The 14,331-nt window shown below is 47.5% G+C and overlaps 1 protein-coding gene across 2 annotated transcripts in view; it reads right to left on the reverse strand.

Annotated features, from left to right (window-relative positions):
• LOC122548816 (zinc finger protein 521-like) overlaps nt 1–14,331 on the reverse strand; it is a 282,012-nt gene that overhangs the window by 57,139 nt on the left and 210,542 nt on the right. For both annotated transcript variants that reach the window (XM_043687614.1, XM_043687613.1), the window contains one exon: nt 6,534–6,665. In XM_043687614.1, the coding sequence (XP_043543549.1) occupies nt 6,534–6,665 (132 nt within the window). The remainder of the gene's footprint in view (nt 1–6,533; nt 6,666–14,331) is intronic.

The raw sequence follows: 14,331 nt of genomic DNA on the forward strand, positions 1-14,331 counted from the left end.
GTGGGGGTTTTGGGTGTTGGGAGTTTGGGGGTTTGGTGTTGGGTTTGGGGTGGTGTGGGATTTTGGGGTGGTGTGTGGTTTTGGGGGCTTCGTGTGGGGATTGGGGGTTGATGGGGAGTTTGGGGTGTTGGGGGTTTGGAGATGGGCATAGGGCACAAAGACAGTGGGAGTGGCGATAGTAACTGGTCACCCAACCCATGGTGGTCCTGTGGCCGATGAGTCCAGGATAGCGTGCAGGCTGGGTGATCAGTGAACAGGCCAACCAGAGGAGACAGAGAGTAACCAGCAGCATCACAGATTAGTTACAGAGAAGATGGAGGCCGTTGCCTGCACCAGCTCCAATACCGAACGCCAAATTCAATGTCGCTGAAGGTGACTGAGTGGCCGTATTGCCGGATTGTTAGTCCGGGGACCCTGGGTTCAAATCTGGCCACGGCTGATGGCGAAATTTGATTTCAATAAAAATCTGGAATTAAGAATCTAATGCTGACCATGAATCTGTTGCTGATTGTAACTGAAGGCCTCCAGGGAATGAAATTTGCCATCCTCACCTGGTTTGGTCTACACGTGACTCCATACCCACAGCAACGTGGGTGACTTTTAACTGCCCTCTGGGCAATTAGGGATGGGCAATAAATGCTGGCGCAGCCAGTGATGCCCACATCCCGTTAATGAATGTAAAACAAATCTCCTGCCTGCCCTACCCCCATATCCAAATCTTCCAAAGCCTCCCCTTCAAATGCCTCATGAGTGACTGTGACTACATTGGGACCAATGACAGTGGCAGGAAAGGGGAATGTAATCCTGAATTTAGGAGCTCGGTAGAAATTAGCAAACAGCTCTTTCATATATTGTAATCCATGGATGTGCAATTGAGTACAGGATTGGGGCGATAGAGGAGAAGAATGTGTGGCTGGAGAGATGCTCCAGGAGGAAGGATTTCTGATTCATAGAAAACAAAGAGTTTTCTTCAGCACAGAGGCCCTTCGGCCCGTCATGTCTGCACCAGGCATCAATCTGCCACCTGTTCTAATCCTCTTTTCTAGCACTGGCTCATAGCCTTGTGTGCTATGGCTTTTCAAACCATCTAGAAACGTTTGTCTGCTCTACCAGGCTTTCTGGCAGTGAATTACAGACCCCTACAACCCTCTGATGAAGAATGGGAGCAAAGGACTTTGGAACACAAGTAGGCCATTCAGCTTTGAGTGTGCCCTCCATACGACCTGCCTGTTTTAAATCCGCTTTCTTGTCTGTCTGCAAGGGTCACAAAGGAGCCTTGTGGGACAACATGATAATGCTGTCAAATAGTGTGGTGCTGGAAAAGCACAGCCGTTTAGGCAGCATCTGAGGAGCAGAAGAGTCAACATTTCGAGCATAAGCTCTTCATCACATTCCTGATGAAGGACTTATGGTCGAAATGTCGACTCTCCTGCACCTCGGATGCTGCCTGACCGGCTGTGCTTTTCCAGCACCACGCTCTTGACTCTGATCTCCAGCATCTGCAGTCCTCACTTTCTCCAAGTTGTTCATGATGCTGGGGAGGATTGAAGTAAACTGCGCGGGTCTGTGGGACGAGGAAAGAAATCGAGGGATGTGGGGAAAAGGCAGAAAATTGGAGTTGACGTTTTGGAGCTGCAATCTCATTGAATGGCGGAGCAAATTCGATGGGCTGAATGGTCTACTTCTGCTGTTATATCTAATGGTCTTAACCAGGAGGTAATATCAGAGAGCTACAGTCCACAGGAAACTCGGAAGGATTGCAGGAGAGTAGGAAACAGCAAGGTGTGAGGTGAGTTCACTGTAAGAAGTTGACAGTGCACATAGGTGAGCACTAACTGAGATGGTTGAGCCATACAAGAGTCACATTCTGTGGGATTCACATACAGAGGGATTCTGATGTTGTGGTGATGTTGGAGACCTGGATCAAGGAATTTTTTTAGATTAGATTAGATTAGATTCGATTACTTACAGTGTGGAAACAGGCCCTTCGGCCCAACAAGTCCACACCGCCCCGCCGAAGCGCAACCCACCCATACCCCTACATTTACCCCTTACCTAACACTACGGGCAATTCAGCATGGCCAATTCACCTGACCTGCACATCTTTGGACTGTGGGAGGAAACCGGAGCACCCGAGGGAAACCCACGCAGACACAGGGAGAATGTGCAAACTCCACACAGACAGTTGCCTGAGGCAGGAATTGAACCCGGGTCTCTGGCGCTGTGAGGCAGCAGTGCTGACCACTGTGCCACCGTGCCGCCCATGTGTGCCACCGTGCCGCCCACGAATGGCAGCACTGAGTGTTAGATATTCTTGGGGATACAAGGTGTTAATGAAAGACAGGAAAGAAAGAAAAGAGCAAAGAGCAACATTATTGATGAAGGTGGGTGCTGGAGAACAAGAGTATCCCAAAGGGGTCAAGGGCAGAATTGACCTGGTGAGAGTTAAGGAGTGAGTAAGTTGCAATTGCTCAGGGTCAACTACAGGCCACCAACTAGTGGGAAGGACTTTGAGGAACCAATTTGCAAGGTCATTACAGTGAGGTGAAAACACATTATTTATTCACTCATGGGATGTGGGTATCGTTGGCTGGGCCCAGTATTTACTGCCCGTCCCTAATTGCCCCTTGAGAAGGTGGGGGTGAGCTGCCTTCTTGAACTGCTGCAGTCCATGTGCTGTAGGTAGACCCACAATGCCCTTAGGGAGGGAATTCCAGGATTCTGACCCAGCAACACTGAAGGAACGACAATATGTTTCCAGATCAGGATGGTGAGTGGCTTGGAGGGGAACTTGCAGGGTGTAGGGTTCCCATGGATCTGCTGCCCTTGTCCTTCCAGATGGAAGTGGTCGTGGGTTTGGAAGGAGCTGTCTGAGGGTCTTTGGTGAATTTCAGCAGTGCATCTTGCAGGCAGCACACACTGCTGCTACTGAGCGTTGGTGATGGAGGGAGTGAATTTTGTGGATGTGGGCACGCTATTTTGTCCTGGATGGTGTTGAGCTTCCTGAGTGTTATTGGAGCTGTCCTCATCCAGACAAGTGGGGAGTATTCCATCACACTCCTGACTTGTGCCTTGTAGATGGCGGACAGGTTTTGGGGAGTCAGGAGGTGAATTAATTACAGCAAGATTCATAGCTTCTGACCTGCTGTTGTAGCCAATGTGTTTAAATGGCGAGTCCAGTTCAGTTTCTAGTGAATGGTAACCCTCAGGGTTTTGCTAATGGGGACCCAGTGATGGTAACACTGTTGAGTGTCAAGGGGCAGTGATTAGATTGTCTCTAATTGGAAGTGATCATTGCCTGGCATTTGTGTGGCACAAATCTTACTTGGTGCTAATCAAGAAGCTGCTGTCCTGGATGGTGTCAAGCTTCCTGAAAGTTGTTGGAGCTACCCACATCCAGGCAAGTGGGGAGTATTCCATCACACTCCTGACTCTCGCCTTGTAGATGGTGGGCAGACTTTGGGGAGTCAGGAGGAGAGTTATTCGCTGCAGTGTTTCTAGCCTCTGACCTGTTCTTGTAGCCATTATGTTTCTGTTTGTTTCGGTCAATGTCAACCCCAGGAGATTAATAGTGGGGGATTCATCAATGGTAGTATAATTTAATGTCAAGGGGCAGTGGTTAGATTGTCTCTTATTGGTGATGGCCGTAGCCTGGCATTTGTGTGGTGTGAATGTTGCTTGCCACTTGTCAGCCCAAGCCTGGATATTGCTCAAGTCTTGTTGCATTTGAACATGGACTGCTTCAGTATCTGAGGAGTCGTGAACATTGCTGAACACTGGGCAATCATTGGTGAACATCCCCACTTCAGACCTTATGATGCAGGGGCCTTATTGGTTTATGAAGAGGGTTTCACCATACAAATAAGGAGGAACTAGCTTTCCAGTTGCTGGACAGTCAGTGCCCAGAGAGACACAGATTAAAATGAATTGGCAAAAGAGCCAAGGAGTGGAGGGGGTGTTGGTGTTGGGAAAACAAAAGATATTTTTCCAGAACAGCTCGAGCTGTTGTGATCTGGAATGCGCTGCCTGAAAGGGCGATGAAAGCAGATTCGGCAAGAATTTTCCAAAGGGAATTGTTGAAAGGGGAACAAAACTTGTCGGGAAAGGTCAGGGGACAATGGAGCTGTTTCAGGTCTGTCAGGAAGCCAGGAGATGGGACAGACGGAAAAGGTTTCCTTGTGGAACGTACGATTTGATGAAGCAGTGAGTGAGTGGGGAAAAGAAAACACAGTGAATTCTCTGCCTGTGAGCCCTGGGGCGGGATTTGCCATTGAAAATGTTCAGAGGAGCTAATCCAGGGAAAGCTGGGTGAGAGTGGACACACACAGTGCACTGCATTGACTGATAAAGCTCTCTGGAACTGGGGAATATCCAGCTGGACTCAACAAGTAAACTGCACAGACTGCAGACTTAAAAAAATAACCTGAATGAGCTACTCCTTTCAGTGTTGACATTGACAATATGTTTTTATGGTAAAACAGCACAGAAAAAAAAATCAAATCTTTGCTTTTAAGAAATCTGGAAGGTGCGGAGGATGTAGGAATCATTAATTGCCTGCCAGGATTTTTTTTGGCACAGAGTTTTTCCCGACTTTTCAGAGCGTAACCACACCTCACATTTCCCAGGTTCTGCTGCCAGAACGCATGGCTGACTTCAGTGAGATCACAAACCAACAGAAATTCCTCTGGTACTTTGTAAATCTGTGCAACATCTGTAAAGGGAAGCTTGCTAGCTTCTCAAGCTGTTCCCAGGAATGTTAGCAACTGCAGCACTGACAAGGTTGGAGCACCAGTCAATAGATGTGAAGCTGGATAAGCACAGCAGGTCAGGCAGCATCCGAGGAGCAGGAGAGTTAATTTTTCAGTCCTGCTGAAGGGTTTCAGCCTCTGAAGTTAATTCTGCTGTCTGACCTGCTGTGTTCTTCCAGTCTCACATCTACTGGCTGTGGCCTCCACCATCCGCAGTCCTTACTGTCTCTGGTATTGGAGCACCAGTTCGTTTGGCTTAGCTTGTTTTCCCTCCTCACAATTCGCCCTTTCCGTTAGCTCGGGCTGGCTCAGCCGATTATACAAAAGGACACACTCTAGCTGCAAAAGGTGCAGATATAGCAGGAGGAAACCAGGAGGTGAGACATCGAGATCGGATATTCCTTCTACTGCGGTGGGGGAGGAGGGGGGGGATAAAAATAATGGCCTTTGCCTCATAGATTGAAGACGTTTAAGGTGTTAGTGAAGATCCCTAGCTCTGGTTCTGATTGAAGTTGTTGATCTGTTCACCAAACTGGGGATTTTCTTGCAAATAATTTCTCTCCCTCCTGAGTGACATTGTCAGTGTTGTGCAGTCTCTGGATGAAGAGCTGTTGCTGGGATTCACCCTGTGAATGTATCCTGTTCTGGTAATTGGCCCTACTTCTGGTTTTGTACTGTAGTGGTCTGTCAATGGGGACCATTTCAACTTGTGGAAAGGCTGACAGACAAGATCTGATAGAGGTTTTCAAAACCATGAGCGGGTTGAACAGAGCAGACAAGGCGAAGCTGCTCCTGCTTATAAAAAGGCACAATAAGGAGAGGGTGCAGATTTGAAGTGATGTGAGAAAAATCGTTTCCACCCAGCGAGTTGTTAGTGTCTGGAACACACTGTGGGGGAAGCAGGTTCAACTGAGACAATTCAGGAGGGGTATTGGGAAAGAAATGTTGAGCAGGGATATGGGGAAAATACAGGAGATTGGTACTAGGGGATAGAAATGGTGTAGGCCACGATGGGCCGAACTGGTCACTTTCTGCACTGTGACAGCTCGGTGATTCATAATGGTCTTTAAAACATTCTGAAAGATGATGTGGAGGTGCCGGTGTTGGACTGGGGTGGACAGAGTTAAAAGTCACACAATACCAGGTTACAGTCCAACAGGTTTAATTGGAAGCACTAACTTTCAGAGCGCTGCTCCTTCATCAGGTGGTTGTGAAAGATGTTTCTGCTGAAGGCACAGAGTGTTGGAATGAGCAAAACTAGAGGTGGTCACTGTGAGATAGTCAGTGATAAATCCATTGGGGAGCTTGGGAGAAATGGTTTTTCCCAGAGAGTGGGGGGAGTGTGGAGCTCACTCCCATAGGGAGGGGGTGGGGGGGGGAAGTTTGAGGTGAAGTGAACATTACAGATGCATTAAGAAGAAGTGGATAACGCTGTGAGAGAGAAAGGATTGTCACCACTGAATGCACAGGGAGTCCACTCTAGATCACAGCTCGCTGCTGAAAACCGTTCTTATTGTACATTTGAGGTCAAATCTAAATTATTCGCAGCCAGCAAACAGGACTGTCAGGTGAGATGACTCAGCTCAGGCAGCAGCGAGAAATCAAAAGCCCCTGATTGTGCTGGCTTGCCGTGCGTCGGTCTCACCTCTGGGTCAGAGCGTTCAAACACCAGCCCAGGATTTCTGAGTGCTCCCCCACCTCCCCCCCCGACCCCTGACAGATGCTGCAGTACTGAGGGAGCACTGCACTACCGCAGTCACTGCTGCCAGATCCTGGAGCCCGTACCTGTGAAACACACTGGACATTTGAAGGTGCCCCCCATTCCTTCGAAACTGTGCTCGATCAGGTGACACTGCAGTTTGGCGGGGGAGTCGAATGTTTGATTGCAGAGTTTACACTCATGGTTAAGGCCTTCCTCTGTAACAGTCGGGTGTGGCGGGGGGTGGAGAAGAAAGAGAAAAGTGCATTATTTTCATAGAAAGTGATGTGCCCCTGTCAAACCCGTCACCATTTCATCCCACTGGGCGCCTGTTCAATCACTCGCTAAATCACAACAGGTTCATTTTGCACGTTACATTAACCAGCTTTTTTGTACAGACACCCACCGCCACTGTCTGCAGCAACACATCTCCCCCCCTCCTCCCCTGTATAACACTTCTCCTGACTGTTCCTCCCGATACCCTCAGCAACGTACATCGTGCAGCTGTTCCAAACGCTTCTGTCAAATCACCTCACAGCACCCGAGTACATGTCTGACCCACGCATTACCAACTAGAAAACCCTTGTGTTTATTCACTCGTGGGATGAGGGTGCCACTTGCCAGGCCAGTGATTATCGCCTCTCTCTAGTTGCCCCTTGAGACGGTGGTAGAAAACAGCTTTCTTGAACCGCTGCAGTCCATGTGCTGTAGTCAGAAGTCACAGGACACCAGATTATGGTCCAACAGCTTTATTTAAAATCACAAGCTTTTGGAACGCTGCTCCTTCCTCAGGTGACTTCCCCTGAAAAAGGGGCGATGCTCCGAAAGCTTGCGATTTCAAATAAACCTGTTGGACTATAATCTGGTGTCATGTGACTTCCGATTTTGTCCACCCTAGTCCAACACCGGCAGCTCCATATCATGCTGAAGGTAGACCTGCCCTTAGAGAGGGAATTCGAGGATTTTAACCCAGTACTGAAGGGACAGTGGTCAGGATAAGTGAGTGGCACAGAGGGGAACTTGCAGGGGGTGGGGTTCCCATGTATCTGCTGCCCATGTCCTTCCAGGTGGTAGTGGTTGTGGGTTTGGAAGGTGCTGAGGATATTTGATGGATTTCTGAAGAGGGTACACACTGCTGTTACTGAGTGTCGGTGGTGGAGGGAGTGGTTGTTTGTGAATGTGATGCCAATCAAATAGCTGCTTTGTAAAGTGACAGAGGTGTTACAGTGCAGAAGCATGCCATCACCCCATCATGTCTGCACCAGCTCTCCCAATGAGCATCGAAACTCAGTGCCAATCTTCTGCCTCTTGTCCATATCCCTGCTCACCTCTCTATCCAAATAACCAACCAATATCCTCTTGAATGCCTCAGTTGAACCTGCCTCCCTGACATTTCCAGGCAGCGAATCCCACACCCTAACTGCTCACGGGGTGAGAAGTCATTTCTCACATTCCCCTTGCTTCATTTACAAAACACAGTAAATCTATGGCCACTTATTCTTGCGCCTTTTATGAACAGGAACAGTTTTCCTCTATCTAGTCCTCTGATGATTTTGTTGAGTCAAACAGAGAGACCCGGGGCTTCTTTGAAAGCAATATGACAGGTAGACAGGGTGGTCAGGAAGGCGTTTAGAACGGCCCCCCTCCATCGGTCAGAGCATTGACTATAGGAGTTGGGACGTCATGCTGCAGATGTACTGGACACCAGTGAGACCACCTTTGGAGTACTGCATATAGTTTCGCTTGCCCTGCAATAGGGAGGATGTTATTAAATGGTAAAGGATGCAGAAAACATTTACCAGGATGTTACTGGGACTGGAGGGTTTGAGTCATAGGGAGAGGCTTGGACATCTATCCCTAGAGTGTTGGAGGCTGAAGGGTGACCTTACAGAGATTTATAATACCATGAGCGACATTGATAAGGTGCTGAGCCAAGGTCTTTTCCCTAGGGGGGGAAGAGTTCAAAACTAAAAGACATAAGTTTAAGGTGAGAGGGGGGATAAATTTAAAAGGGGACTTGTGGGGCAACGTTTTCACCCAGAGGATGGTGCTTATATGGAACAAACTGCCAGAGGAAGTGGTGGAGGCTGGTACAATTATAACATTTAAAAGGCATCTGGACAGGTACGTGGATAGGAAAGGTTTAGAGGGATATGGGCCAAAAGCAGGCAAGTGGGACCGGTTTAGTTTAGGAAACCTGGTGGACATGGAGGAGTTGGGCCGAAGGGTCTGTTTCTGTGTGATTTCCTGCACGGAATACAGGAAGAGAAGGCTTTAGGAGGACAAACAGGATAGATTGAACAGTGAGGGCATTTTTCATTGGGAGATGGGAGGTTGAAGGATGACCTGATAAAAGGTCTTTGAAATTACGAAAGGGTTTTGATACTGAGTCAGGCAGAAGACATTTCTATGAGCAAGATCTAAATCCAGGGAATCGAGAGCCATTTTAAGCAAGTCACTAATAAATCCAGTCAGGGATTCAGGATAAACTTCTGTATTAGAGAGAGAGAGAGACAGGAGAATGTGGAGTTATCTCCTACAGAGACAGATTGAGATGAAGATACATTTGAGAGAAAACTAGATAAAAACATGGGAGAAAAGAAATTGAAGGTGCTGTTGGTGGGGTGAGGTGAGGTGAATGGTGTGAGGAAAGGCTTGTGCAGACAATGACACAAACTAGAGGCGGGGAGTGGCCTGTGCCAATGCTGTAATTAGTGCACCAGTCTCTGCAAGTGGTTTCTCTGCAAGGATTTAATCAGACAACTGACTGGATAAAGAATCAGTGAATTTAATCCTGACTATTTTCATTACCTGAATGAAGGCAGCAGTCAGAGCCAAGATAACCTTGCAACTTAAATCAGAAGCTCTGGCATTTATTTTGAATTATTTCAGGGTGAGAGTTAGGGGGAGTCGGGGGCTGAGGGTGGAGACAAGTTGAACAAAAGGGACACAAATCCTGAATTAAAAACCAACCGCAGGCTTGTGTGCAGAGTTGATGTGAACTTTCTGCATTGGTCAAGTACCCACACCTCTCTCGGAATCAGTGTATGTTTTCTGACGGGTACAGGCAGGTAAAACAGTGTCTCAGGGGGCAGTGCATCCACCTCAGAGTCTGCAGCTTGTGCGTTAAGTCCCAGCCTCACACTAAAGTCACATCTGACACACATCTGAGGGAGTGCTGCACTATCAGAGTTAGTCAATCTGCAGTGTCTACATTTTGGCTTCTCTGGTGGATGCGAGAGGTCACGCAGCCCTATTTCGATGGGGAGAAGAGATCTCCCTTGTCCTGGTCAATAATCATCCCTCAAACAAATATTGCCTAAAACAGAAGACAGATGATCTGATCATAGGGAAGGGTGAGACTATTCACTTTTGAAACTTGTAAATAGAGATCTTCAGCACAGGAAATGGTCCCTCCAGTCGGTTCTGGTCAAAAACAACTGCCTATCTATTCCAATCCCATTCTCCAGCTTGGCCTATAGCCTTGGCACTACAAGAGTACATCTAAATCCTCCTTCAGTGTGATGAGGGTTCCTGCCTCTCCCACCCTTACAGGCAGGGAGTTCCAGATTGCCCATCATCCGCGGGTGAAAATGTTGCTCCTCATACCCCCTCTAAACCTCCTGCCCCTTCCCTTAAATCATAACCACTTGGTCACTGCTCCCTCCATCAAGGGGAAACATTTCCTCCTGCCTACCCTGTCTATGTCCTTATCATTTTATCCATCTCAACCATATCCCTCTCAGTCCCCTCTGCTCCAAGGAAATCAACCCCAGTCTGTCCAATCTCTCTTTATCACTGAGACTCTCCAGCCCAGGCACCATCCAGGTAAATCTCCCTCTGCACCCTCTCCCAGTGCTATCCCATCCCTCCTGTACTGTAGATTCCAGAACTGCTAAATGTGAATGCTCAGGGTATATTTGGACAAACAGCACTGAAAGTTAGCACTTGGGAATGGCAAGCAATTGCAAATGTGAATGGGCATGGTGATTGTTACTGGATTAGTGGTGCTGGAAGAGCACAGCAGTTCAGGCAGCGTCCAAGAAGCAGCGATCGTAGGTTCTGGTTTCCAGCATCTGCAGTCATTGTTTTTACCTTGATGATTGTTACTGTAAGGGGATTGGAAAACGACAATATAGGCTCTCATGATGAGCTGACACCTCAAACACTCTACAAATCAGATGTCAAAATGAAATTCTCTAACACGCAACATTTTGATAGCTTTAAAATGATTGCTTTCAGAGTTTGTTGCTTCAGTATCTTCCTGACAAGAGTGTTTTGAAATTCTAGCATTAAAGGAATATATTAAATCAAAGGTGGCTGTCGATTATATTCCACTTTCACAAGGAGAATCCAACTGTGTGTAACAGACAGGTCCACGGTTGTGCTAATGACTCCTGTCAGTTAATCGTTAGTTGGTTAACTCCATATGAGTTACTCTGTATTAGTTAACTCCCACTGTGATGCAGCACACAGAATCATGACCATGGTTACAGTAGAGGAGGGGGCCCTTTGACCCGTTGTGTTTCTACCTGCTGCCTGCAATGTATTTCTGGAATACTCATTGTGCCCTTTTATCTGGTGTTTATCGATTTCCTGTTTGAAATTCCTGCCTCCACCACTCTCCCATTCTGCATCCAAGCTGCTACCCAAGTCCTCCTTAAGTTGCCTCTTTTGCCAGTCATTGCGAATCTCTGACCTTCAGCCATAGGGTCATCCTTCAGTCCAAATCATCCATGCCGACCAGGTTTCCCAATCGCTTGCCTGCGTTTGGCACGGTGGTTTGAGGGCGACACGGTGGCACAGTGGTTAGCACTGTTGCCTCACAGCACCAGAGACCCGGGTTCAATTCCCGCCTCGGGCAACTGTCTGTGTGGAGTTTGCACAGTCTCCCCGTATCTGCGTGGGTTTCCTCTGGGTGCTCCGGCTTCCTCCCACAATCCAAAGATGTGCAGACCAGGTGAATTGGCCATGCTAAATTATCCGTAGTGTTAGACGCATTAGTCAGGGTTAAATGTAGGGGAATGGGTCTGGGTGGGCTGCTCTTCGGAGGATCGGTGTGGACTTGTTGGGCCGAAGGGCCTGTTTCCACACTGTAGGTAATCTAATCTAATCTAATCTAAAAACCCTTTCCTATCCATGTACCTGTCCAAATGTCTTTTAACTATTGTAACTATACCTGCACTTCCCTGGCAGCTCATTCCACATACAGACCACGCTCTGTGTGAAAACATTGCCCCTCAGGTCCCTTTAAAATCTTTCTCCTTTCACCTTAAAAATAGTTTTAAATTCCCCTATCTTAGGGAAAAATAAAGGATCTTTGCTATTCACCTTATTGATGCCCCTCATGATTTTATAAACCTCGATAAGGTCACCCCTCAACCTCCTTCACTCCAGTGAAAAAACTCCCAGCCCATCCAGCCTCTCCTTATAATTCATGAGCTGGAGGATCTGGTGTTGGACTGGGATGGACAAAGTTAGAAATCACACAACATCAGGTTATAGTCCAACAAGTTTATTTGAAATCACAAGCTCTCGGAGCACTGCTCCTTCATCAGGTGAAGCCAAATAAACCTGTTGGATTATAACCTGGTGTCATGTGAGTTTTTCCTTATAACTCAAATCCTCCATTCCCAGTACATCCTGGTAAACTTATCTGCACCCTCTTCAATTTAGATTAGATTCTCTACAGTGTGGAAACAGACCCTTCATCCCAACCAGTCCATACTGCCCCTCCGAAGAGAAACCCACCGAAACCCATTTCCCTACCCTATATTTACCCCTGACTAACACTATGGGCTGCTTGGCCTGCTGTGTTTTTCCAGCACCACATTTTTCAACTCTGGTCTCCAGCATCTGCAGTCCTCACTTTCTCCACTACGGACTATTTAGCACGGCCATTTCAGCTAACCTGCACATCTTTGGACTGTGGGAGGAAACCGGAGCACCCGGAGGAAACCCACGCAGACACGGGGAGAACGTGCAAACTCCACACAGACAGGCGGGAATCGAACCCAGGACACTGGTGCTGTGAAGCAGCAGTGCTAACCACTGAGCCATCGTGCTGCCCATTTAATAATATCCTTCCTATAGAAGAGTGACCAGAACTGCACACAGTACTCCCAAAGTGCCCTCACTGATGTTTTGTACAACCTCTCTTGAGTCTATCGTGAGTCAGAATGATGTATCCTTATCTGCTCTGTCCAGACCCTCTTCAAACCTTCTAACACCTCGACCAGCTCCCCCTCCAGCCTTCCCTCCTGTGAGGGAGAGAGTCCCCCACTGGCTCCAAATCACACGCTTGTGAAACAGCATCCAAAAGGTCCAGAAATGCCTCAGATTAAATGTGAGATAAATAAGAATCTATGTGAAGCTGGAAAATGAAGGTTGTTGGGGAGGTGGGAGGGTTGTGGAGTATAAGCTATTTGTCTCTAACTGCAAGACAGCGAATGAGCCAATCGCTGAGGTAGAGTGTTGATTATAATTTGTTTGATGGCTTCACACAGTTCCCCGAATACCGGATCACATCAAGGATTACACACAGAGAGCAGTTAGCACTGATTACTGACATCTCTGAGTTTGTAATGGTTCCACTTAAACTGCTACCTTGCTCACACTGCGGCTCTGCGGACTGCTATAGCAACCTCTTGTCCCAGCCTTGACAATCCAATCATCAATTACAAATTGAACAGACAACACCATTTTACAGAAGGTACCAACAAGCCAAGCTTCAAACTTATCAAAAATTAAATCTACTCCAAATTTCTTATCGCCGTGGGCCAGCTTTCCGCCAAAAAAATAACCAAATCCATCTCCTTCCTCTCCTGCCCTGTTGCTTCACAAACAAATTGGGAACTGTGGTCACACTGAGGTCTCTCAATGAAATAATCAATTTCGCAAAACAGGTCCACAGCCATTAATGGCACCACTCAGTTCGCTGGACAGATTTCTGATATTAATCAGAGTTTTCGGGACAAACAAACAAACTGAATGGTGAGGAATACAGGGGAAAAGGGTCATAGATAACTCAGTAGATACTGGCAAAGTTTGTGAGAAGATTTGTAGCTCGGGTGCTCGTTGTTGTGGTTCTGTTCGCCGAGCTGGGAATTTGTGTTGCAGACGTTTCGTCCCCTGTCTGGGTGGGATCCTCAGTGCTTGGGAGCCTCCTGTGAAGCAGTTCTGTGATCTTTCCTCCAGCATTTATAGTGGTTTGAATCTGCCGCTTCCGGTTGTCAGTTCCAGCTGTCTGCTGCAGTGGTCGGTATATTGGGTCTAGGTCGATGTGCTTATTGATTGAATCTGTGGATGAGTGCCATGTCTCTAGGAATTCCCTGGCTGTTCTCTGTTTGGCTTGTCCTATAATAGTAACGTTGTCCCAGTCGAACTCATGTTGCTTGTCATCTGCGTGTGTGGCTATTAAGGATAGTTGAACACTATGAACACCAACTAGCCACGAAATGACACGACCAGCTATCCTTAGTAGCCACACACGCAGATGACAAGCAACATGAATTCGACTGGGACAACGTTACTATTATAGGACAAGCCAAACAGAGAACAGCCAGGGAATTCCTAGACACTATGAACACCAACTAGCCACGAAATGACACGACCAGCTATCCTTAGTAGCCACACACGCAGATGACAAGCAACATGAATTCGACTGGGACAACGTTACTATTATAGGACAAGCCAAACAGAGAACAGCCAGGGAATTCCTAGAGGCATGGCACTCATCCACAAACTCCATCAACAAACACATCGACCTGGACCCAATGTACCGACCACTGCAGTGGACAGCTGGAACTGACAACCGGAAGTGGCAGATACAATTCACTATAAATGCTGGAGGAAACATCACAGAAGCGCTTCACAGGAGGCTCC

The sequence above is a fragment of the Chiloscyllium plagiosum genome, chromosome 4, assembly GCF_004010195.1.
Source record: "Chiloscyllium plagiosum isolate BGI_BamShark_2017 chromosome 4, ASM401019v2, whole genome shotgun sequence".
Classification (NCBI taxonomy): Eukaryota; Metazoa; Chordata; class Chondrichthyes; order Orectolobiformes; family Hemiscylliidae; genus Chiloscyllium; species Chiloscyllium plagiosum.